A 25,219-nucleotide genomic window follows, 5' to 3' on the forward strand; every position below is an offset into this window, starting at 1 on the left:
AATAACCCTCAGTAGGCTCTTCTATTTTTCACCTAGAAGCAATTATTTCATATTATCCAGACCTGCTTATTCTAACACATCTTGAATCCTTGGGGAAAAAAAAAAAAAAAAAAAGAGAGAGAGAAGCTTTCTGAACCAAATGAGCAACATTTTAGTATCACCTACCAGATGGGTTTCTTTTCCAGTCAGATACATGCTGACATGTTGCCCTATTAGAGTCAGGTGCTGGGAGGAATTGGCAGTTTTTCCCCTGTTGTTGCTAAACTGCTGTGGTTTGGTCATGGTGCATCACCAAGGGGAAGAGCTGCTGGAGGAGTGAAGGAGCACAGCCTGCTATTTTCTGCTTCTGAGCATCACATGGACATCACACCGTTCTGCTGCACACAGTGACTGGAAGGCTTTTACAGATCTTAGCAAAGGCAAAAAAATCCTGAAAATCCTTCAAAATTGCTCCCAGGAAGGCTACATTTTCAGGAAGACATATAAAAAGTATACACACACCCAGGAAACATATTATGCACACGATAAGCTTGTGCAGGCACCTCCTGCGTAATAGTTCCCAAATGTGCTACTTAGTTATTTTTAGGTAATGTAGGAAGTTTGTACAAGCCAAACACTGTAACACCATTTTCTTGTTGCTACTGTAATGCCAAGACAGCTTCGTGCCTGTGTGGGCTTTAAAATAGCTCACATGGACAGGGTAAGCAATGTTTTTTGAAAGAAAAATAGCAAATGTCACTGTTTTCAGGGTCATCCTACCCAGCTCTCCTTTTGGTCAAACATATGCTCCAGTGAAAAGGCAGCTATTTATTTCTTGGTACACAGCACACATTTTAGGTGTTACTATTAGAATCTTAGGAGAAAAAAAAAATAAAAGGATGAATTAATTTCAAGTCATCCATATTTCAGTGTTCACTTCTAGTATAGTGAAATAAATCCCACTAAAGAGTATAGCACACATGTACCTATGGAGTAATTCGGCATTTTAAAGAACTTCAGTGACTTGCTCTGAACAAGCAGAGAAACCTTCTTTGTGTTAACAATTTAACAGGCGCCCAGGAGAATGCTGGCAGTGTAGAGAAGTGGGTTGCTTGTCCCTGTAGTTTTCTGCTCACTGACCATCCTGTGAGAGTGTCACTTCCCATACCGTACCATATCCATGGGCAGAGTTCCACTAGCTGAAATGGATACAAATCCTGTTTCACATTCCTTTAGGCCTTCTTTACAAAGGGAGCCATGAAGGTTAACTACACCTGCATTTTCAGCAGGTGATTATTAGCATATAGACACTATTTTTGTGGTTTGTGACCCATGAACTAATACTAGAAAAAGAATCAAAGTCACCATGCACCTTTGGAATGGGATTTTGGATAAAGTAATCATCAGTCTCTGATGAAGACCTAATTGTGAACATGCAAGAAAACGACCTATTCATCTCCAGAAGTCACTTGTACCTAAGAACATAAGAAGTGTCACAGAGGATTAGAAATAGGAAGTTTAGCTCTGTGCAGTGTCTTCAGCATTTGTTGTTAGTGTTGGGCTGAGAAAAAGGACATTTAAATGGGGATCCTCCCCTTGGTATATCTTTCTAGCACCTAGCAAAAATTTATTCTGCTAGAGTTTGCACCTGAATCATCATATTTCTCAGACATCAACAGACCTGTCTAGTCCTCTCCAGAGCCCACTGATACTTCTGATCTCAACAGCAGCCAGGAACAGGGAGTGATTTAGAGTGTTGTCAAAAAGTGCACCCTTTTATTGCTTCAAGCCTGCTGTCTCTAGTGCTGGGATTGTATGAAACAGTGAATAATCTTTCCCTGTTTGCTGCCTGCCTGCCTACCTTTCATGATGTTACAAATCTATGCCTGTCCCTGATCTTTAACTGTTCCATCCACACTATGCCGTGGGATCAAGGCAGGCTATCACCAGACACAGATACTTTTGAATCTGGGTTGTACCTCCAGCAGGAACATATGATTCCTGCAGATCTCATTATGGAATGCTGACATAAACAGAGGCTCAATGCAGCATATACTTCTCCCCAGGGTCTGCAGAGGGAGCTGATGCTGGAGAGGAGGGTTCCACAGCCACAGAGAAGTCATGGTTTACCTAGTCTTTTTACATTAAGGTTTAAAAATACGTATGTTGTCACATAAGAGATGAAGGAATGATTTCTGTTGTTAGCTCTAGGTTTATTATTCCAAAGTCAAGAATATCAACCTAAAAATCCCATCAGAATAGTTCTCAAACCTCTGTTGTGGATTCAATAACTGTATGAAAATGCCATGTTGCTTGCAGGAGGAGACTTCCCTACATTGCATTTGATGTTGTAGCTGACCTTGGACAAAGATGCCATGCCTCTGGCTGCTGGGTTCATACCTATTGCTTCTGATTTAAGATTTTTCACTTTCAAATACGCCAGAAATTATGGAAGTCAATCCTTCTGGCCTCTGCAGTCAATGTGATATAGATGAACAGCAAAAATATACTCTAGATAAGCAAGTTAAACAAGGGTTAGACATTAAAACACAGAAAAAAGAATTAAGTCCTATCTGTAATGTTAAAAATGTGTTGAGAGAAATACAGTGTTTACTAAACATTTCTAAAGACAGTAACCACCTATGTCAGACCTATCATTGAATCAGGAGTTTGCTATACTACAGAGACTGCAAATTCTCTTTTTCAGTATACCACAGCTTTACAATAATGCAGTGCCCATTGCAGTTCAATAGTAAAGATGCCAGCCAAAATAAAGATGCCAGCCAAAATAAAGGTACCAGCCAAAATGAAGATGCCACCTTCCACCTCTCCTCTCCCATCCTCCCTAGAAGTTGGCTTGGCAGCAGAATAACCTTCAAGAGGAACAATATTATCTCTTCAAATGTAGCGTGGAGTATCGGATGGTTAGTTCTGCAGAACCCTTTTGACCTAGAGACATAGGCAGTGTCATTATTAGAGATGCATTATAGTTCTGAAATGCTCTTGATGATGCAAACTCTCTAGGTTAACTCTACTGTGCATAATCACCCAAAGGAGAAAAACATGATAGAGCAGACAGAAGACTGAGGAATAGTGCATAAATAAATATATTTCACTAACTGCTGTCCTCTCTCACATTCAGTTACTGAAGCAAAGTCAAGATCACAATGTCTCCTGTTGCTTATGAAACTGCAAAAATCAATGAATAAAGTTACCTGGAGACATATTACAGTGCAAAGCTGTGGGACTTTTTTAGAAAACTTACACAATAAATTAGAAACTATTGCCAAAATTTATGATCTTTTTCTTCCTCCTTTTTTTTTTTAACTCCATCCCCTTATAATGTTATTATTCTCCAACCTTTCATCATAGGAGAGCCATAATTTATTATCTTTCTTTTTTCCCAAAATGTGTTTGGAGAACTTAAGAACAAAGACATTATAAGAGATAACAGGACTGAAAATGATACACACTTTTGCATTTTCTCTGTGTGCATCCTCTGACTTACCCCTTTCCTTTTAGTGCTCTTCATTTCTCAAATTGCCTGTGATTGTTCTATTACAGCTGCTTATAGTATTTATCTTGCGTAGTTTGGTGTCATTTGCCTGCTTTGTCTGACACTCACAATAGAACTGCATGTGCCACCATTAGAGAGGTAATCTTATGTCTGCTACACAGAGGTCTCATAAAAGACACATTTCAAAGATTTCCTATTTCAAAGATACCTGAAAGTATAAAGTAATTCCACATTTCCTGGCGGCTTCCAGTTATCACACAAGTCCATCAGGCTCCCAGACTTTCTGAGGCACTCCCTTGGTTTAAGCTGCCTCTGATTTACATGCCATGGTGAATTTTGGCTGTTGCAGCTCCATCTGAGGTCTGGGAAAAACTGAGCTGTTTCCTGGTGTTTCGGGATTGGGTCCTCTAAAAGCTGGTTGACTTTAAGGATACTTGCATGGATTTCCTTCACTGTAACTAGGCCAAAACACACCATAAATGCAAGCATGTCACCATCATGCATGCCCAGCTTTGTCCACATATCGTTTGTGCCTGACCTCTGCATTTTTTTTCACTTCTTCAATGCAAGCTCTCTGTTGGCCAAAGCCTGGACTAGGCAATTTCATAGACACAATTTAAGACAAACAAGAAATGTTTATTTTATGTTCCCATGCTTTTAGTTAACCACTGTTTTATTGAGGGTGGTTAAGATAAGATGTTAAGGTCAGACATTCATGTTCACAAATCTGTGGTTCTCTGACCATGAAAGAAAAAACAGTTGGAATAAGACAATATGAATTATAAACACAAATCAGCCCTTGAGTTTTCCTATTCAGTGGTGCATAATCAATACAAATTCTTTTCAGACCTGAATATTGTGTGAAGCAGAAGCTATCTTTCTTTTCATGCTTCCTGGCTACAATATCATTATGTACCCTAATTGACTCTGTAAAAACCTATTAGGTAAGATGAGAGAGGTGGTGTGAAATACAGAACCAAATCTGCTTTCTACTAGAAAATATATCTGCATCAAATATTTCTTCTTTTTTTAAAAAAAAATGCACACAACTAAAGAGACATCTTCTGAGTGGAAACATGAGAGAGGGTCATGATGGAAAATGGCTGGCCAAAGCCAATGCCATGCTGGATAGAGGAAGTTAAAATTGGCATGTTCTTTCCCCTCAGATCAGAGTTTCTATAAAGAGAGTTTTGAACACAATGAAAAAACACCACATTATCCCTGTGCCTTAGTTATCGTGACCTTTAAATGTCTTATTTCCAGAGAGGCTGGTTTAAAGATGTTATATTTTATACAGTTGAATGCCATATGATAAAACTTTTCTTTTTCTATTATGTATTTCTTTTGCTTTCCTTCCTCATTTGTCTTCATTCTCTCCTCTTAGTTTCAGAAACTAAAAATTAACTAGTCACTAAGACCTTAATTTGTCAGTTCACATTCTGCCTCAGCAAAGCAATGCAGAAGATAACTCTGCAAGTACCTTTGGTGAGACATAGGCATAGGCTGGAAGCTCACTGTGTGCTGAAGGGTTTTCAGAACAAGGAGCCTAAAGACTCAGTCCTCCAAATGGGCCTCCATACGGGGCATTTGAGCCATGGTCTTTACTCATGTCTAAGCAGTAATCTGCTCTCTGTGGAACAACTTTCACTAGTGTAGAATTAATGTTCTGATGGGGAAAAGGCTTTTGGTACTTAATACAATGAGCCAGGATGTACAGGAGGTTTGTTTATCACGATGGGTTGTTCCACATAATCTTCTGCAGCCTCCTGTGCATGTCAGCCCAGCCTAATACCGGGATGCAGCAGACACATCACTCCAACAGTTTCTCAAGGCTTATGCAGGGAGCTCACCCCTTCCATCCTTGCAGCCAACTTGTACCTCAGGGCAGAGAGGAAATCAAACATGGCCATGGCCACAGCCATGGCCCCTCCCAAAGGGAGGACTATTCTCTGTCCTTTAAGGACCACAGAGACCTTCTCTGAGCATGGGACTGACACAGCCTGTGCAGGTGGCATGCTGGTGTCTGACAATAACAAACCACAGGAAAGGCTCCATGCCCAGTGCTGGTCACAGTAAAGCAGGCAGACACACAGTGCTCTGCTTGGAAAGGGAGGTGCATTGCTCCAGGGATGACTTGCCTGATAGGTTGGTTGGTTACACTCATATTTAATTCCTCTGCATGTCTCTGCCCCGAGGAATGCACAGGAGGACTGAAGGATGTATCAGAGGTGCAACACATTTAAACAAACTCATCAGAAATGACAGAAATGTTATAGGATGATTATTTAGACAGCAGCATATTTTGTGCCTCATTCAGGACCTCAGTGAGATGAATCTCCATTCTCAGTCCTGCCTCTGCTGCAGCAGGGCACTGCTTCACAGCACGGGCACTGCACAAGCATAGTTCAGAGCAGTGGGGGATTCACTGGCTCAACAACAATGAGTACTCCCTCCATAGCTCCCCATTGTCATTTCATCCCCTTCCTGGCACTCCTGGCAGTCACTCCCTCCCATTGCTTTTCTTTGACACAGATCATCCTTTACATCAGTAATTGTTCCCATCATGATGCTCTGGCTTTTCCTGGTCTCATTTAGATTGGTTGTTGATGATGCAAGGACTATGAGTATCTGCAATTGAATTTGACAGAAAGGCATTCACTTAGTAAACTAGGATATGAGTCCAGACCAAATCATTGTTTCAAATGCTCGAAAGGTCTGTCAGATCATTTTCTAGGCTGGATTCATGACAACACAAGACCCTGTGGTATAAGCAGCGATGGCCAATTTATTCATTGCAAATAGATTATTCAATGCATTGGCCCATTTTTCTGTTTGTGAATCATTTGGGAATCATTTCTGATTTTTAATAATGTGTTCATAAGTATTCACCCACATGGATTATAGAAAGCCTAAGGGAACTTTGCAAACTATTCACTTTTTATTAGTAATTATCCAGCAGTTCATTTAAGTCACATGGCATCTGTTATGCTTCATCTTTGAATGATGTAACCTTTTTTTAAAACAGAAGGCTAATGACTAATAGAAGTAGACCTTTTAGGGACAAGTAAACATTCGGGACCTATGAAAAAAATCTGTACTATAAATAATAAACCAATGATTTTACAGATATTTGAGGAAAGCTCCTAGAAAGGGCTGAGCAAGGATATCTATCATTATTTTGTTTTCTTTTTTAGCTATTCTTCCAGCCCTAGGCATAATGTCAGCTAATATCATGATAACTGCAATATGAGGTTTTTTTCTTTCTTTGCTGACAGGTACCAGCAGTGCAGAAGTAAAGGAAAATCGAAACATTGGCAACCTGGAGGATCATCCAATAGCCTCTACTGAGAGGGCAAGAGGGGGAACACCTAGCAGTAAGAGAAAAAGACCCTTAGAGGAAGGCAATAATGGCCATTTCTGCAAACTCCAGCTCATCTGGAAGAAAGTTTCGTGGTCAGTGACGCCAAAGAATGCTCTGGTTCAGCTACACGAACTTAAACCAGGATTACAATATAAAATGGTTTCCCAGACAGGTCCAGTGCATGCTCCCGTCTTTGCTGTTGCTGTGGAAGTAAATGGACTTACATTTGAAGGCACAGGACCCACAAAAAAGAAAGCCAAAATGCGTGCCGCGGAGCTGGCCCTGAAGTCATTCGTTCAGTTCCCCAACGCCTGCCAAGCCCACTTCGCCATGGGAAACTGCATCAACCCATCCACGGACTTTACTTCTGATCAGGCAGACTTTCCAGACACTCTCTTCAAGGAGTTTGAACCATCTACACACAGTGAGGACTTCTCAGTCTACAACCCCGTTAACAACGAGTTGCTCTCCACCGCTTACCGACACGGGCGCTTGCTCTGCCACACGCTGGACTTAATGGGCCACGGGAAGCAGAGCAAGCACAGGGTGGCATCCAAAGCCGAGAGCGAGAAGAACCCGGTGGTGCTGCTGAACGAGCTGCGGTCGGGCCTGCGGTACGTCTGCCTGTCAGAGAGGGTGGAGAAGCAGCACATCAAGAGCTTTGTGATGGCCGTGCGAGTGGACGGCAGAACATTTGAAGGCTCAGGACGTAGCAAGAAGCTGGCCAAGGGTCAAGCAGCACAGGCAGCCCTGCAGGCCCTCTTTAACATTCGGCTGCCCAGCCACATTCCCAGCAGGAGTAAATGTCACCATTTGCCACAGGTGAGAGCTCCTGGGTAGCTACCCCCACGCTGGAGGCACCCTTTTGATGAGTGGGATTGGTATTGCTGCAGGTGTTACTGTTCTACCAGATGGTTCCTCTGATGTTACAGAAAGTGCCAAGCCACAAAACAACTTGTTTCTCATAGAAAGAGCCAGATGCCACAGGCTAAAGCTTGGAAATAGTATCCTGTAATCATTGGGTACAATTTTCAACCTTTTCCATAAGGGGCATAGATGAGAGGCCAAAATTTAAGGGGAAATATCAACATTTCAATTTGCTAGAGACAGCGATAGCATTGACACAGGTGGAAAAATCAGGTCATTCTGTGGTACTGTATCCTTCTTTACAGAAAGGAGACCATAAACAAAAGGATGTCCCATCTCCTCCTTTTAGAGTTATTTTTTTATGAGGTACATACTTCACACGTCAAAATTTCATAGTTGGTCATATGCCAAAGGTATCTTAGCGTTACTAAGACTTGTGTCAATTTTCTAAGTTCAAAGGAAGCCAGGATTGGAAGACACTGGGAAGCATTACATGCATTCAAGTAATTTATTGATTTGTTTGCACTATCAGAAAAGGTTTGATTCACCAGCACTGGGAGGTGATCTACCAATACAAAACTCCCTTTATGAAGAAAGCTGTTCATGTCCAAGGTTTAATGCAAAGCACTGAGAGCACTAAGAGCCATTCTGCTGTGGTCTTGCTGTGAGACCCTAGGCAAGTCATTTAAATTCAACATGCCTGTAATAAAAATGAGGATATTATATGAAAGAACACTTCAAAATCCTTAAGTAGTGTGTAAATGCAAATTATGAGTAGCATTTCTCATTAACATTAGTAACGATGTGCATTATATGTTCAAGGAGTCTGACAGGAGAGGATTCCTTTAGATGACATGATTGCCTGCAGGACCCAGGAATTTTATTTGTTGACCCAGAAGTTTCCTTCGTTTCCAAAAAGGAAACATGACAAATCTGAGAAATTCTAAAATACACCGTAATCCTCCACCCCTTTCTTTTAATTCTGATTTGCAAACTCCATGAACCAACAGGATAATAACGTATCTCAGTAGTAGCAGTGATCTTCACACCATGCTTTGCAGGCATTTTGGAAACCCCGGCCAACTTGGCATTTTCATTCTTCCAGCACTCCTTCAAAGTACACATAGTTTTCAATGTTTCATAGTTTTCCTACCCAAATTAATTTTGGTAAGAAGTAATCCCATTCTGCTGGCTGCTTTGCTGCCCCAGTGAACTTTGCTGGGTGTGTCAGCAGGTAAATACCATGCATTCCTCAACGGATGGTTTGTCACATTCTGAAACTGCACCACAAGTATCACTGACTCAGTTTCTGAGCTCTCTGAAATATTCACTGGTTGCTTGGCTTCACAATCACCTTCTACCTGAATATCACATTTTACCTCAGTCTCCAGTTGTTCACTGGGTGGCACATTCTTCAGTCTAAGTTCCCTTTTTTATGGTCTTTCCTCCTTTCTGTAGACTGCTGCCCTCTTATTCTTCTCACTGTTCTGGAAGTATAAATGTCAGTGAAAAGGTGTCACTGAACTTTCTGTGTCAGTATTTTTTGAGTGGTTACGTATTGTCCAACTAAGAGATTACTCGGGCACTTTTAATGCCAGCATTCAGCACATTAATTGAGAGATAAGCCTTAACACTGATTTCTGCTGACCTCCTCACTAACTACTCTCATCAACAGATATAGCAGCTGTGACACAAAACCTGAGTTTGAGTTGCTCCCTTAAGTCTTAACTTCCTTAGAAACCAACAGACCTATTTCCACTGACTTCAGCTGGGTTACAGCTTAAGCATTAAATCCAGAAGCACCTTTTCTTGTTCTCGCTGTGGTATTCAGCATCTCATCAAGTGACTGCCTTTGCTCACTGCTTCGTTCAGCCCATCGGGCTGGTTGGTCAAAGTGGTATAACCATACTGGGGAGAGTGTAGCTCTCAGTGAGCCCTGGTCAGGGGTGGCTGCTCCAAACATTGTTTCAGCTCTTTCTTGTCTCCCTGATCTTATGTGAACCACATTTTCAAGGACATGTTTCAAGCCAAGATTTCAAAACTATTTCTACTTAGTAGGCTTGGTTTTTGTCCATAACTATTTAAAAGCAGGAGAGCACCCTGAAATCCAAACAACTTAGGGGTAGAATTTGTTAGGAAGGATTGATTTCATCACAGAATAAGGAGCAACTGTTGTTCTATTGTGCTTCATTGTTGTTCCAACTTTGTGTGTCTCTGCTTCTGTTTCCCTTGCTGTTACTGGTGATGTGTAGGTGGCCACAATTTGGCTTTTCCTGATTATAGCCTTACTGGAAACAGTAAATAGCCAAAAATCTTGTAACATTGGTAGTCCAGTTATTCTGAACTTTTAGATTTCACAGTGTCCCAAACAAACAAACAAACAAACAAAAACAACAACAAAAAAACCCCAGATGTCCTTATGAACTGGGCCTCTAAACCACTTATATTTCTACCTTGCTCATTAGGGTTCCCAGGGGACCTGGTGCCCCTCAGCCTGGGCTTTGGGCATGGCTTTGGACTGACAGACACTTTTCTGCTGACTAAGGGAGATTGAGTTTGAAACATCAAAAGAAACACCATAAGAAGAGAGAACTGAAAGGAGGTTGTAGCCAGATGGGGAATGGCCTCTTCTCCCAGGCAATCAGCTACAGGACAGAGAGGACACAGCCTCAAGCTATGCCAGGGAAAGTTCAGGTTGGGCATCAGAAAAAATTTCTTCACTGAAAGGGTGGTTAAGCATTGGAGCAGGCTGCCCAGGGAGGTGGTGGAGTCACCATCCCTGGAGGCGTTCAAGAAACGACTGGACATGGCACTTAGTGCTGTGGTTAATTGGCATGGTGGTGTTCAGTCAAAGGTTGGATTTGATGATCTTGGAAGTCTCTTCCAACCTTAATAATTCTATGACTCTATGATTCTATACCCTCCAGTCTGTCCTGAGAAGTGCTGTCTACACAGGAGGCTTCCTGAACCACGAGGAAATGCAGAGTATGGATGTAAAATCCTATCACCTTGATCTCTTTGGATTCAGGTGAAACACAGAACTACAAAAATAGTAAAGCCAGAAATAGGTCAGTTCCCTGGGTCATCTGCAATCCAACTTGCTTCTTCAGCTGCCTCTCCTGCCCCTCACCCGCTAATGCTGAAAACACAGTGTGAAATTCTGAGCACTTTACAAAACCGGTGCTTTCGTAAAAGACCATCACTGTGCCTCCTACTTTTTTTCATGTGATTGCTGCACAATATGTTTGGACTAACTGCAAACTTATATCCCAAAGGAAAACAAATCCATATTACAATTTACACCAGAAAAAAAAATCTCATAACCTAAAGTCAAAATAATTGAGGTTATGCTTTCTTTACTGCCATCAGCAGTGCATTAATCCACTTCTGTGAGTCTCATGCTGCCACAATGGTGATTGGGAGACCTGAGCTCTTGCCCATGTATAGGGTGAATAGAAGGCAGCTGAGATAATCCAAGAACCAGCTGAAATGGTCACAAGATTTGCCAGTTCTTCCTCAAACCAGGTATTTTATCTGTGCTATGCATTGAAGTGCAAGATAAATGCTATTGATAGTCTGAGTCTGAGCATAGCGTGTTGATCAAAATAGGCAGGATAGAAGCCTGGAGATCTGCTAAACTCATGGCAGAGATAAAGTGAATCAGGAGAATGGAAATTACAGTGAATCACTGCACCTTCTATAAAAGTCACTAAATATTGCTCCTTGTTTTCTAGCATACTTGGTCTGAAATCTTACTGTCCATCAAACAATATGCAATGTCTTCAATTATCAGTTTTTATGGAAATCTGACAATTGTTTCTCCCCACCTTTGAAGCTCATGTTCTTATATGGCAAAACAGGAGGAGACATCAGAGAGTGCTGACCTAACCAGCCCTGCACTGCCAGGAATTCATGCACAGACTCCCAGGGTTTCCAAGTACAGTGTGCTCATTTCAGGAGATCAGGGTGACCCCCAACTGCATCTGACCAACTTACAGATTGTTTTTCTAATCTTTAAGTCCTTCAAATCTATCTCAGTCTAAACAGCATTCTTACTGCTGTAGAGCAAAACCATTAATTAATATTGCCATAACAAATTAGTAATAGAGGAGTGCTTGGATTTCAAAAGGACCTAAATTAGAAAAGAATAGGTGTGAAAATCACATTCACTCTGCTTTGAAATGGCTTTACGCTGCTGGTACTGGTTCACATCCAGAACATCCAGAGCAGTGGTTGTCAATTCATTTATTTAAACGAAACCTCATTCTGTTTTGTGTGTGTATCATCATAAAGAAGCAGGGTTTTTTCCTTTGGCAAATAGAGCTAACCTTTTGAATCCAGCTAAATCCCCCACTTGCCAAAAGCTTAATTTCCTGACTGAAACAACCTCAGTATCCCTATTGCTAAGATTCTTTACCTCAAGCAGGTCAAGGATTCCTACCATTTAACTTCAGTGTCACCTTGGTGTGAAGGTGGCAGTACCATGGAAAGAACAACCACCATGTCAGGGAAGGCCCCATACCCCACACCTCTCACCCACTTCCGTCCAGAAACCTGCTTCCCTGTGTTGCCAAACTGGTTCATTTTCATGCTGTGTCAGTTGTTTCTGCCTCCTTCACTTTATTTCTCTCACTATCCTCATTTGCCAACTTCCTTGCAACCGTGCCCTCTCGCCCATGTCGCAATTAAGCCAGGGCTGAGGTTGGCAGTGATAGATTTGACTCCAGCGTTAAGAGTAGCAGCACACAGAGCAGGCGTTGAGCTTCGAGGAGCTGCTCCAGCACATTTCTGCGAAGAGCTCTGTGGTCAAGTGAGCAGGTACATTGTTTTATAACCTTCTCTGTTTTCTGCTGCACAAAGAGAAACAGCTGATAGGTGTTATGTGCAGCTCCTGACAGAGGGATGCAAGAAAGAGGAATGGTGGGAACCAGACACATGCCTTTGCAATACAAATAATGTTTGATTTTCAACCATCTATTACTTACTCTGTAGGTGGGGAAAGTTGCTTTTTATAATCAGAGCTACAGGCAATCAAGATATTTATAGGATTATGGTTTCTTAAGCAAAACAATGGCAAAAGAACCAATTTAGAGGCACAGCATCAGAGTATTGTATACTGTTATTATTATCCTGGATGCTAATAAGATTGTAGTCACTTTTAGGCTTACAGATGAGGAACGAGGACCACCCCCTCACCCTTCATAGAAGTTCAACATAAAAGATAATTATTACCCCAGACAGATTATAGCTTGAGTCTTAGATGAGTTGACCATGTTTTAATGGATATAATCTATGCAAGATCAAAGGGAGATGCAGAAGGGCTACCTACATGGAATTACTGGAAATAAATTAACAGGATAGAAAGGACTCTGGTCACTTGCTCTCATAGCATCAGAACATTTATGTAGACACATCAAAGGGTTTGCACATGAAAACCAGTTATCACTGCAAAATAACGCATTACTTTGCATCCTCTGGGCTACAGTAATGCTGCAGCTCCTGCTGCAGACAGAAGTGTCTTTTGCTCCTCAGTTGCTGTACCGTGTAACTCCCAGCCACGATAACTCCAACAGGATCCCCAAAAGATTCCCCTGTACTTGTCTTTAAGTCCTATATGATATAGAGGCCTGAGGCTTTTAGAGCATTAGGTATGCTAAACAAAACTCTTCTAACAGAGATGTTAAATCCTAAATGTACCACTCACCTAATTATTAATACTTAAGAGAACTGTAATAATCATGATAATTAGTTAATGAATGACTGATCTTCATTTACAGAAGTGAAAAAATAATTGTAATATCTTCAAGGAAAAAATCTTTAAGGCTGAAAGGCGTCTTTCTCAAATGTATATACACTTACATAATTTAAGTTTATAAGCAATCCAAAACTCTTCTTTCTCTGAAAAAAAGTAAAAGCAAAAATATCTAATTTTTGTTTATAAAGACTATGAAGGGTTCACAGTGATTATGGTGCATTTAGAGTAGAGTAAATATGATTTAACCATCTAACTTGGCTGCTGGCAGCTCTTTTAACCCTTTAGCAGTTGTAAATACTTCATACTATCCATCCACAGAAATAACATTTGATTTCTTTCCTTCAGAGTTTAGATTGCTTATTAAACACGGCTAGTGAGACATGGCGTGGACTCTGCTGACTTCAGCTATTTACCACAATAAACCAGCCTTGCCTATCTGGGAAGCTGATGGTGTGGATCTTATTTGTGAAGAATTATTATTTGTGCAACCCATTAGGGCAAACAGTTTGTGCAGAATGATCAGGGCTCCAGCAACGAGCAGAGCTAGTTAGTACATGAAAGCTGAATCCCAGTCTGGTGTCATCCAGACATAAAACCTCCTTCTAAACCAGACACTCTCACAGCTGTCAGAGTTACCTTTGTTGTTTTCTGGCTTTGTAAGTGAGCTAGGGACACTTCAAAAAGCTCCTGGCAAGCTGGACCTCGTTAAAGCTGCCGCTTAATCTTGGACTTGCATACTGACTTTGTTTATGATGCTTCATTATTACCTACTTAATACGAGCCATGATCGTTCCACTCCACTAAATGGAGCTGTAATACAAGCGCCCAGAGTGATTCTTTGGTTGAGTTCCATGCAAGGCCTTTGCTGTTTGAGCTGGAGTGTTACAGTCATGCCAAGACCACATTCTTTATCTATTTTTATCTCTAGTCACATCTAGGAAGCCTTAATTATTCAAACAGACTTTTCCTCCTATGTACAGTGTATCGGAAGCAAGCTCCTACCACTTATTTTATGATGACTACCTCCCTCTTGTGGTCCTTGTGCCAGCCGTGTGGCAGGCAGATCATTGTGTAAGGGGAAAACTAACCACAAAATGCCAGTGCACCCTTGACAGGGCAGCAGCTCAGAGCCTCCAGTTTCCCCAGTGATGCTGCTGAGAATCCCAGTGCCATATGCATCAGAGAGACTGCTCCCTTCCCCCTGATAGCGGGCAACACTTTTGTCCATTTTATTTTATTGCATCTGTCAGCTTTTAAAGAGTGCATTTGTGTAGTAGTCATGGAGAAAGCCAAGATTTCTCCTGGCCCTTCATCTCAGCTAAACTGTTCATGCATACTGCAACTTGGAAGGATTGCGTACACACACACACACACACACATAAAATAGCATGCAGGTTATAAAAATCAATGGGTGGAATATATTTAGGGCTTAATCTTAGGATTGTTGAGAAGTAATGGACAGAACAGACTTTGGACTTGTTATCCTGGATGTAAAATGTGATTTATGTGTTTAGACATTTATACAACCAAACAGAGAATTTGCTCAGGTTCTTTGAGCTAGTAAAATCCTCTGTTGTTCATGTAGTGCTTTCTTCATATGAACATCTTACAAGTGAGTTTGGATCTCTAATGGAAGCAAAATTTATTAGAGCAAGGGTAGTTTTTTTCTTTTTGCATGTGCATGATGCATGATGTGAACTTTTGTTACGATAAAATATTTTTATAAACTCCTGAGAAATAGAAATGGGAGATAAATACACATAACCACTGGGAAATGGGGTGAATTATCCATCTCTTTTCATCACAAACTTTTATTCAATTAAAGCAGTCAATATTGCCTATGTCTCATGATACCCATCAACTTCTTAAACTGAATTCTAAGACACATAAAATATTAATGCACCCATAAAACTTTTTTCCTCTACCTTAAATACTGCAATATAATGCTTAGACAAATTCACGTTGCTTTTTCATCCTTTCTATTTTTCTAATTGACAAGTCAAAGTCTACTTCCAAGCAAGCTATTATTTCCTATTTCTCTTCTGAACTGGAGTAGTTGTTTGATAAGGAAACACCTAAGTGTGATTGCTCTTAATCTATTTGTCACAACATCTGCTCCAGACACCAGCCCCATAATCAGAGCTGAATTCAGATGATGATACCTTAACATCAGTGCTACAATGTCACCCAGCTGAGCCCATGCTACTGAAGCCACACTAATTTGCTGCACAAATTCCTTGTGTGCTGTTTCTTCTTCTGTTCTCTTTATGTAGTTCACCTTTAAAAACTAATGGTGGAAAGAGAACATTCACAAATCAAACATAGTCAATGAACAAAATTAATGTTTTGTTCAGAAAAATATCCTAAGTATCCCATAATTTCTAAGTTCTTCTATTCTTGTCATTTCCTTGTTGAGTTCCTATTCTGAGGCCATCTTCTATGAACTGGGCATTAATACTCACAGAAATAATTACAATCAACTCTTTTCCCTCCTATGTGGGTCATTGCTTTATTAGGTTAAACACAAGGAATAATGTGAGTCTCCAGGGTCTGGTGGGGATGGTGGAGACAGCTACACTGGCTTCATTTCTTGTTTGATAATTAGTTCTTATCCAAATCAACTTTGCCCTATTCTTTTCAGGAATAATCCTCTCAGGGATATTGGAGAATAAACTCATTACTCCTGAATCAAACCCCTCTGTTCTTCTATTCTCTGATGTACATACAAGTTATTCTAACCCCATGTGCCTAATGACCCCTGTGCACTCATCATATGGAGAACAGCTCATAATAGCACCACAGGACACTTTTAGGGCTTGGTTGTCCTGGTCACTGCAGAGAAACCCTGTTCAAGAGAGGTGTAGGAATCAAACATTCTTGTTTAATCCTGACCCAGCTACACAGAAGCCCTCTGCAAACCAAGGCAGTGGCCATCAACATGAAGCAGACAAAAAAAGCCAGAAAACAAGCCAGAAAAAGAATAGGGAGCAGTGATTGGTAGCGCAACAGGCATAAAATCAAGTTCCTTGAAGGCTCATGGTTACGGCAGAAATGAGAAGCAGATGTGCTGACTGATGCACACCACAAGATACAAATGAGAGACACACTGAATCTTTTGTGTCTGAGTATCAGCAGTTCACATGAAAAAAGAAACATATCATATAGCTGTTAAAACTGCTCTCTGAGCCAGAAGTTAGCAGGCACCACTTGGAAAGCAGCATGAAAATAGTGTCCTACAATAATGTTTATAGCAGCTGTAACACAGTCACGTGGAGAGATGAGGAATCGCCCATGAGGGTCGCCGTTCTGGAAAACACATTCACAGGTGCTAAAGGTAGTTTTCAACTCTGACCTAGGAAAACCAAAAAAGCCCTGGCACATTCATTCCTATGGATCATATGGATCATTGAGCTTGCAACTGGGCCCAAGGGTTTTGCTATTCCCAGCAGGGACTGACAACACATTAAAACACTTGTCATATTTTGCTGCCTTTTGTGGCATTGCATGTTCTTCCTTCAGTGCTCAGTTAAAGGCCAATCAGGATTTTTTTCTTATAGAGAATTACATGGATATTACCAGAACAGTAGGCATGAGTTTTTGGCATGATATCTTTGTCCATTCTGTGCTTGACTTCTTCAAAAACAAACATTCATTGTTGCAGTACATTCCTGCTGATGTTTTGGGCATGACCTGAACCATCAACATTTATCCTGGCAAGTATCTCAGCATGGCTGAAGAACCCTGTGGATTGTATTTGCCCTTCCACCTGATGCTGGCTACTAATTGAAGAAGACAGCAAGATATCTTAAAATTTATTTATTTGCTAAAGACACTGACTATTTTACTCAAATTGACAAGAAAAATTCTGAAAAACAAAACCACAGAATACTTTCATATGGACCCTCAATTAGAGACTCTTTTTCTCTTCCCTTTTTTCTTTCTATTTAAATGTATGTTATTTTTGGTCACAACCATAATCCCACTGATAGGAGATGCCCTCTGCTTTTCCAGAGGAAGAACCTTCAGCTTCATGTTTTATATTTTGACTTTGAAGGAGATCAAAGTACAAGAGAGATAGACTACTGCTATCTGGAGAACACTGATGGCAAGAAATTAACAGCATTCCCCAAAACACTGACAAGCTACAGTGCACAGATTTTCCTTTTAAATCCTATATTCATGAAAAAGAAAAAAAAAGTAACATGACTTTCAGATTTACTAGTCTTTGACATAGATATTTTGAAATTTTTCCTTTTATGAATGGGCTGGAGCCTAAAGTTGTATCTTTGTCTGCATCTCTTCTCAGACATTCATGAACTTAGAGAGATCTAAAGCTCTCCCTCTCTCAATAAGAAAAAAAAAAAGGAAAAAAAAGTAGTATTCTCCTTTATATATCAAAAATCAATCAATCCAGCCAATATAGATAGTCCTTACAGGCAGACTAGTATCCTTATCATGTGAAAGAGCTGAAATCAAGCAGATATCTGAGCAAAGCTTCCCCAAGGCAGACCAGTAGCAACTTGAGCAAATCCAAGGGATCTGTTAGGGAGCCCTTGATAACAATAGGTCACCAGATAAACGCCAATGAGGCTGAACTGAGCAGCGGGAGAGAAAGAAACATTACAAAGACAAAGACAAGCTGGGGAAAAAAAAAAAAAAAAAAAAAAAAAAAAAAAAAAAAAAAAAAAAAAAAAAAAAAAAAAAAAAAAAAAAAAAAAAAAAAAAAAAAAAAAAAAAAAAAAAAAAAAAAAAAAAAAAAAAAAAAAAAAAGACAAAAACACTTCCAGGTTGCCTTTGACAGAAATTGATCTGAACAAATTAAAGACTCATGCTGCAGTGGTTACCAGCGGTTGTTTTTTTGTTCTCCCCTTCGAAATGCGAGATGCCAACGGGGAGATCAGCACAGGCAATTTGCCTTTCATAGGCAGCTACTGACATGAGGGGACTTGGTGGGGTCAGGAAGAGAAGTTTAAAATTACCCCACTGGGGACCTGGGAACAGGTTTTTGGAGTGAGAGGCAGAACGGACCCCTCTGATCAGGCAGAATTGGGGAAAAAAAAACACAAGTCTGGGAAAGAAACTATTGGAGTTACAGCACAGTCCTGAAGTGAAATCCTTGCAAAGGCACACATAGGGAAATGCTTTAACAGTAGCTGGAAGCTGTGTTTTGCTATCTATGCTACATACTGTATTCTGGGAGCTTATTTTTTTTTCACATATACTTGCTATCATTACAAATATTAAAAGTCCTTTTTGTGGACAGGAAATTAAGGTGAATAACTGAACCAACATAAACTAAATTTGCTCTGATATACGTGAGCATGAAGTCACAAAACAATGTGGGAAGCTAATACCTTTATTCCATGTTCCCACAGGCATAAGCCAGAGCTGAATTTGAACCTGTGGATTTATAGGGAATAAAATATCAAGCTTACCCTGAAATATGTTGCAGCTGTTTCTCATTCCATCATGCAGCTGATAAATAGCTAATCTCCAGTTCAGGGCTCTCTATTTAAATAAGCACAGTAAAAAGTTTAGCTATCTCTGACTGAACTACTTCTGCTGAATATCCTTAGTTCACTGCTTCTGGCCTCTATTAAATGCAATCCAGATAAATTCTATTTACTACTAGTATTTGTTTCTCTCCTGACACAGTTGGTATCAGGTCCTACTAAAAGCTTTCAGACTGGAAGAAAAATCTTTAAAATACATTATTTAGTAAGCATAACTAAGCACCACTAATACTAGGACAGGGCATTTCTTCTGTGTGAGCTGTTAACAAATACATTGCTTTCTATGGGCATCCTCACCCCACCATTAAAACTGATGGTTTTGCAAAGCTGTGACCAAAAAGGAAAAAAGGGACCACATCTTTCCCTGCAGCACAGCAGACAAGCGAGAGTTATGAGACACCCTCAATTCGCTTCATATTCTGCTTACCTGCACATCTGCTTAAGGAGCTGCCTCTTTCCCTGGTGGTGTCAGGCAGTGACCTGGCTGCAGGCAGGGAGTGGGCAGCTCTGCCACTGCCACAGCACAGCCTCCCATGGCGCAGGGTCACACGTGTCTTCCAAAGTACTCAGAATTATTTCCCTCTTCTGGCTCTGATTGTCCCATTGCTGGTTTCCATTTTCTGACACTCCCATTGCTAGGAGCTGTCTTCTGTCTCCCAGCACCCCTCATCCGGGCAGGAGCAGGCTGATGCTGGAAGTAAGAGAGCAGAAGTGAGAACAATTCAGTACAATTTTAGGTTAAATGTTAGGTGCCCCGTCCTTGTGATAATCGCTGGCATTAGAGCACATTAGCACAATTGCACTTGCAGCAAATTAATAGTGATCTGTGCAGAGGCACAATATCAAGTGCAATAATAATACACATGTATGAAAAACAACATGATCACTACCTAATTAATTAATAACTGGTTACTGATTAAAAGGGGAGCATTTGGAGCTAAATGTGTCCTTGACAACACTAACAGGATTGGTTTAGCACTGATTGTATTTTCCAATAAGATGTGTAAGTGCAAATAATTGCTTCCACTCTATCATGGAATTAATTCCACGACAGTTCAGCTGATTACTTCGAGGTTTTATCTGTGTTTTGTAGCTGCAAGTTCCATTTTGCACCTTGCTAAGCAGTAGCAAAACACTCTTCTGTTTACATGTATTGCATGTAATGTAGCAGGAGAAGCAGAATCAATACTGTAGATATATACAGTACCTGCATCAGAAAGGTTACCGTGCTCAGAAAATAGCTGATGAAAACTTGAGGTAATGAGCTGAAACATCCTGCAAGTAATTCCTAGCAGCACTAAAGACAATAATATAACTTTGCCTGACATGGGTAATCCTCCACAGACTGAGGGAAGCATAATTTTTTCTGGAAGGGAGTTTTGTGGTCCACTGAGAGTTTGAGTGAGATATGGGATATACCTTATGAGTGAGGAATGGCTCGTAACTCAGGAGAGGTGGAACCTAAATGAAGTCACAGAGGTCATTCTTATTTTATCACTGAGGAAAATATGCCCTGTATATCACAGCCTTTTCATACATTTAGTTATTGGTATAATTCTGGGCACAACAAATTGTTCATGTTTTTTTCATATTGTATTTCATGAACAGAAAGCTTTTAAAACAACTAAAAACAATTGCAAAGGGATCATTTGCCCTGCAAGTCCAAAGCAAGGCTTCTTTACCTAAGTTTAATGAAATACATGGGAACTGTAGTTCTGTAGGGTATGGACCTATTGGCTAAACATTTTTGTACATTTTTCAATACATTTTTTGCTGCTGCTGCAATGCAGAATCTAGAAGGGCCAATGAAGCAGTCCGAAAAGTTTGCCCATCCTTTTATCTCCCTTCATGATAGCAGCCATTTATGTGATGTGAATATTTCTGCACTTTTCTATGGATGTTTTCAGACTGCTTTCCTAACAAAATTAGATTTTTGTGATCAGCTTTCTGCTGCTTCTAGCAATCCTTGAGACTGTTCAACTATATATGATAGCAGCAGATATCTCAAAACATTTATTCATCTACAAAGTATGGAAATGGGGACTTTGGAGAAGCAAGAGCAACCCAAACTAGTCCTGCTCAGGAGACAGTGCAGGTACCCCCAAGGCAGCATGTTGGCATGACACACTGAGACATTCTGTTGTCTCCATTTGGTCCTGTTTCTTCTCCTCTTAATGCGGGGAACCTGTGCATCCTCTTTTTTAGAGACATGAGTCTATTTGAGCCTACAGAATCACAGAGGGTGTAAGAGGTGTGGGCTTAGTAAGTACTTCCCTATAGCTGCAAGTTATCAAACTATTTCTTAATTAAAGCCTACACAATGAATCCAATTGGTGTAATCATGATATTTTTGTGGCTCTGACCTGAAACAGGTTTTGATACGACGCATCTCAATCTGTTCTCTTTGGGACACAGATGGACTTTTTCACTTAAAATTAAATTCCTCAGGATGGGGTGGGAGTTATGTAAAAATGTGGGCATCTGGCAGACTCGTGGAGCACCTGGTTCTGATCTTAGTATCAGGCATGAATCCTTTTTCTGGTAGTATAACATTGACCCAGAGTTTGAGGACACCACAGTTTCGCCACCTCCACCAAGCTGCACCTGTACCAAGCACAGGAGCCCACAGCAACCCAGACCTGGCTCCAGAACACACATACCCAGCACTTGTGCAAAACTCCCTTCTGCCATGTCTTGGCAGTTCCCTCCTCCCATGCCAGCCCTGACAAGGCTGGAAGAGGAGAAGTGGTGTTTGCTGCAAACATGGTGTCGATGGGAAAGCAGAGGAACAGCACAACAGACACATGAAGCCTCTGCAGTTTCCCTTGGGGTCTCCTGGCTGCCATGGACATCTCATATTTTCTGTAGAAAGGTACATTGCCTCCAGAAGTCTTTTTTCTGTAATACATATGTGGGCACTCCAGCATCAATTAGCTGTCAATGTAGGAATACACAATACAAGAAGGAGGCAGATTTCTATAGTGTATACCTGGACTTCACTGCACTAATAATTATTTTCACATGGAAAATTCCTCTTTTTTATGAGGTCTGTGGACCTCTTTTTGCTCTGTACTGAACAGAACAAAATAGTGGGTGACATTGCAGTAACTAGTGGAGCATAGTCCTACTAAAACACAGAAAGCGTGCTCTGACAAGTTCCCTGTGGATGAGCCCATTTTGGGGACAAAACTGGAAAAGGCAAATATGAGAGCAGTCATCTCCATGTTTCCTTGGTGGGGCCAAAGGAGCAGGCAAGAAGAGAGCAATGTTTGTTTTATTTATACACATGTTGGTAACCCAAAAGCAATCATCTGAGTTTAAATTTATTGTAGTAACAGCTGTGAATAATTTCACTATTTTTCAGTATAGTGTTTTGCCAGCTCAAAGGACTGTCAGTAATCCTAACAAAGCTATTTCTCCTTCTCTCAAAGAGTAAGGTAAACTCATATGTAGAATGGTTAAATTCTCCTTTTTTTCTCACATACCTAGTTCTGATTGCTGATAGGCTTAATTAGCAAAAAGCAGAAGGTTATGAAATGGTTGATTAGAGGTTCGGCAGTAAACTGGAAATATCCTCAGTCAGATGTCTGTTGATGAATCTGCTGTGGTAGATTTGTTACAGGATAGATGGGGCAGGTGCTAAAATCCTTATTTAGCAAAATTGAAGCCAATCAAAGTTGACACTGGATGAAACAGGAGTATTTGTTGCATTTGGCAGCTCTGAAGGAGGTTGCAGTTTGCTAGAGAAAGGGGGCAGTCCACAATGCCTCTGAGGGGTTATGAGCAATGCATCATGAATTAATGATGCAGTATTAAGAGGAAACTGAGTGGGTGTCTGCTTTTGGCTGGGATGGACTAAATTTTTTCATAGCAGCTCATATGGTGCTGTGTTTTGGATTTGTGAACAAAACAGTGTTGATAAAACACTGTCTTACCTGTTGCCGAGCAGGGCTTACACAGCATCAAGGATTCTCTGCTTCTCAACCCACCCCACCAGCCAGAAGGCTGGGGTTGCACAAGAAATTTGAAGGGAATACAGCAGGACAGCTACACCCAACTGACCAAAGGTATATCCCACACCATATGGCATCATAATCACCAATAGCATCTCAGGGAAGAAGGACAAAGGGAAGACACACAGAGTTAGGCATTAATACTAGACTTATTTAAATTGTCCTTTCTCACTTATACCCTTCTGATTTTCTTCCACATCCAGGTGGGAGGGAAAAAGGAAGGGAGCAGAGGTGTGGGGCTAAACTACCTGCCAAGGTAGCCGTAACAGTAACACTTGGACATAACTGTGGGAAGTATATAAAGTCACCATTTAGAAATCTACATTGAAGCCAGTGGCAAAATTTTGTTAGGCACGGGTTCCATGTTAGAAGACCACATTTAGGGAATATTTGGAAAAGAAAATGCTGAGATACGACAACTTAAAAACCACATTGATGGCTGTTCTCAGATAGCTGCCTGGTTTCCATTCATATCTTGAGGGGCTAATCAATAAAACATAATTATCTCCTCTGTTTATAGGGTGATGCTTGCTCTCAGTTTGAATTGAGAACTATTGAAAGGGCATATGAGAAAGATATGACTGTATGTGTCAGGATCAATTCAGAGTTTAAATTGCTTATAATGGCTTTTTAATGTCAATGCAGATATCTCCGAGTGGCCTAAAGACAGGGTGACAAAAAGTAACTGGCTGTGTCACCAGATAGTTTTCCTTTTTTAGTTTAAAGGGATATTGTCAACTGGAAACCTAGGCAAAGAACTGACTGTAGTGCTAAATACAACATTTTGCATCTTGGTGACACAGCCTGTGACTGTTCTACCTATTTTAACTTTCTTTTTCTCCCTGATTGCTGTTGACAGATTCAAATTAAAAACAAAAAATAAAAACAAGAACCACAAAACAAAACAAACAAACAAACAAACAAAACTAACAAAAAAAAAAAAAGGAAATATGATTGCTAATTATGGAGTTTGTTGAAAATATCATAGACTCATAGAATTATAGAATCAACCGGGTTGGAAAAGACCTCTGAGAGCATCAAGTCAAACCCTTGATCCAGCACAGCCATGGTTACCAGGCCATGGCATTAAGTGCCACATCCAGTCTCATCTTAAAAACCTCCAGTGAATCCACCACTTCCCTGGGCAGCCCATTCTGATGCATGATAACTGTCTCTGTAAAGAATTTCTTTCTAATATCCAACCTAAACCTCCCCTGGCAGACCCTCTTTTCCTACTGCTGGTTGCCCCGGAGAAGAGACCGACCCCCACCTGGCTACAACCTCGTTTCAGGTAGTTGTAGAGTGATGTCATCCCTGAGCCTCCTCTTCTCCAGACTAAACAACCCCAGCTCTCTCAGCCTCTCCTCACAGGACTTGTGCTCTAGTCCCTTGATCAACCTCGTTGCTCTTCTCTGGACCCGCTCCAGCACCTCAATATCCTTCCTGAACTGAGGGGCCCAGAACTGAACACAATACTCAAGGTGTGGCCTCACCAACACAGAGTACAGGGGAAGGATCACTGCCCTGCTCCTGCTGGCCACACTGTTCCTGACACTGGCCAGGATGCCACTGGCCTTCTTGGCCACCTGGGCACACTGCTGGCTCATGTTCAGCCTCCCTATGAAGCTGATCATAAAAGCTTTTGATAAATGGAATCACAGAACAGTTGAGGTTGGAAGGAATCTCTGGAAGTTATCTAGTCCAGCCCCTGCTCAAGCAAGACCAGCTACAGCAGGCAGTCCAGGCCCATATCCAGTTCTGACTTTGAGTATGATAACAAACGGAGGCTCCACAGCTTCTCTGCACAGCTTGTTTCAGTGTTTGACCATCCTCATAGAAGTAGGGAAAATAAACAAAACAAAAACAAACAAACAACAAAAACCCAAAACCAAACATTTTCTTGCATTCAGATGGGATTTAACATTTTCATTTGTGCCCATTGCCTTTGTCCTGTCATTGAGAAATACCAAGAAGACTCTGACTCCCTTGTCTTTCATTCCCTCCCATCAAGTATTTCTATATATTAATGGTGATCCCCCTAAGCCTTCTGTTCTCCAGGATGGAAAATCCACCTCTTGCAAGCCACTCTTCATATGAGAGATGCTCCAGTCTCTTAGTCAAAGCCCTTTGTTGGACTCAGTCCAGTATGTTCATCTCTCCCTTTTTCTAGGGGACCCAGCAAACCAGATGGGCCTCACCAGTGCTGAGCAATGC

At 40.9% G+C, this 25,219-nt stretch overlaps 1 protein-coding gene across 1 annotated transcript in view; it reads left to right on the forward strand.

Moving 5' to 3' along the window:
• Nucleotides 1–25,219, forward strand: part of ADARB2 (adenosine deaminase RNA specific B2 (inactive)) — a 304,298-nt gene that overhangs the window by 195,834 nt on the left and 83,245 nt on the right. The window contains exon 3 of the mRNA XM_027886150.1: nucleotides 6,772–7,679. Coding sequence (XP_027741951.1) covers nucleotides 6,772–7,679 — 908 coding nt within the window. The remainder of the gene's footprint in view (nucleotides 1–6,771; nucleotides 7,680–25,219) is intronic.

The sequence above is a fragment of the Empidonax traillii genome, unplaced genomic scaffold (assembly GCF_003031625.1).
Source record: "Empidonax traillii isolate 1590-97213 ecotype Southwest subspecies unplaced genomic scaffold, ASM303162v1 scaffold178:size2223814, whole genome shotgun sequence".
NCBI classification, from domain to species: domain Eukaryota; kingdom Metazoa; phylum Chordata; class Aves; order Passeriformes; family Tyrannidae; genus Empidonax; species Empidonax traillii.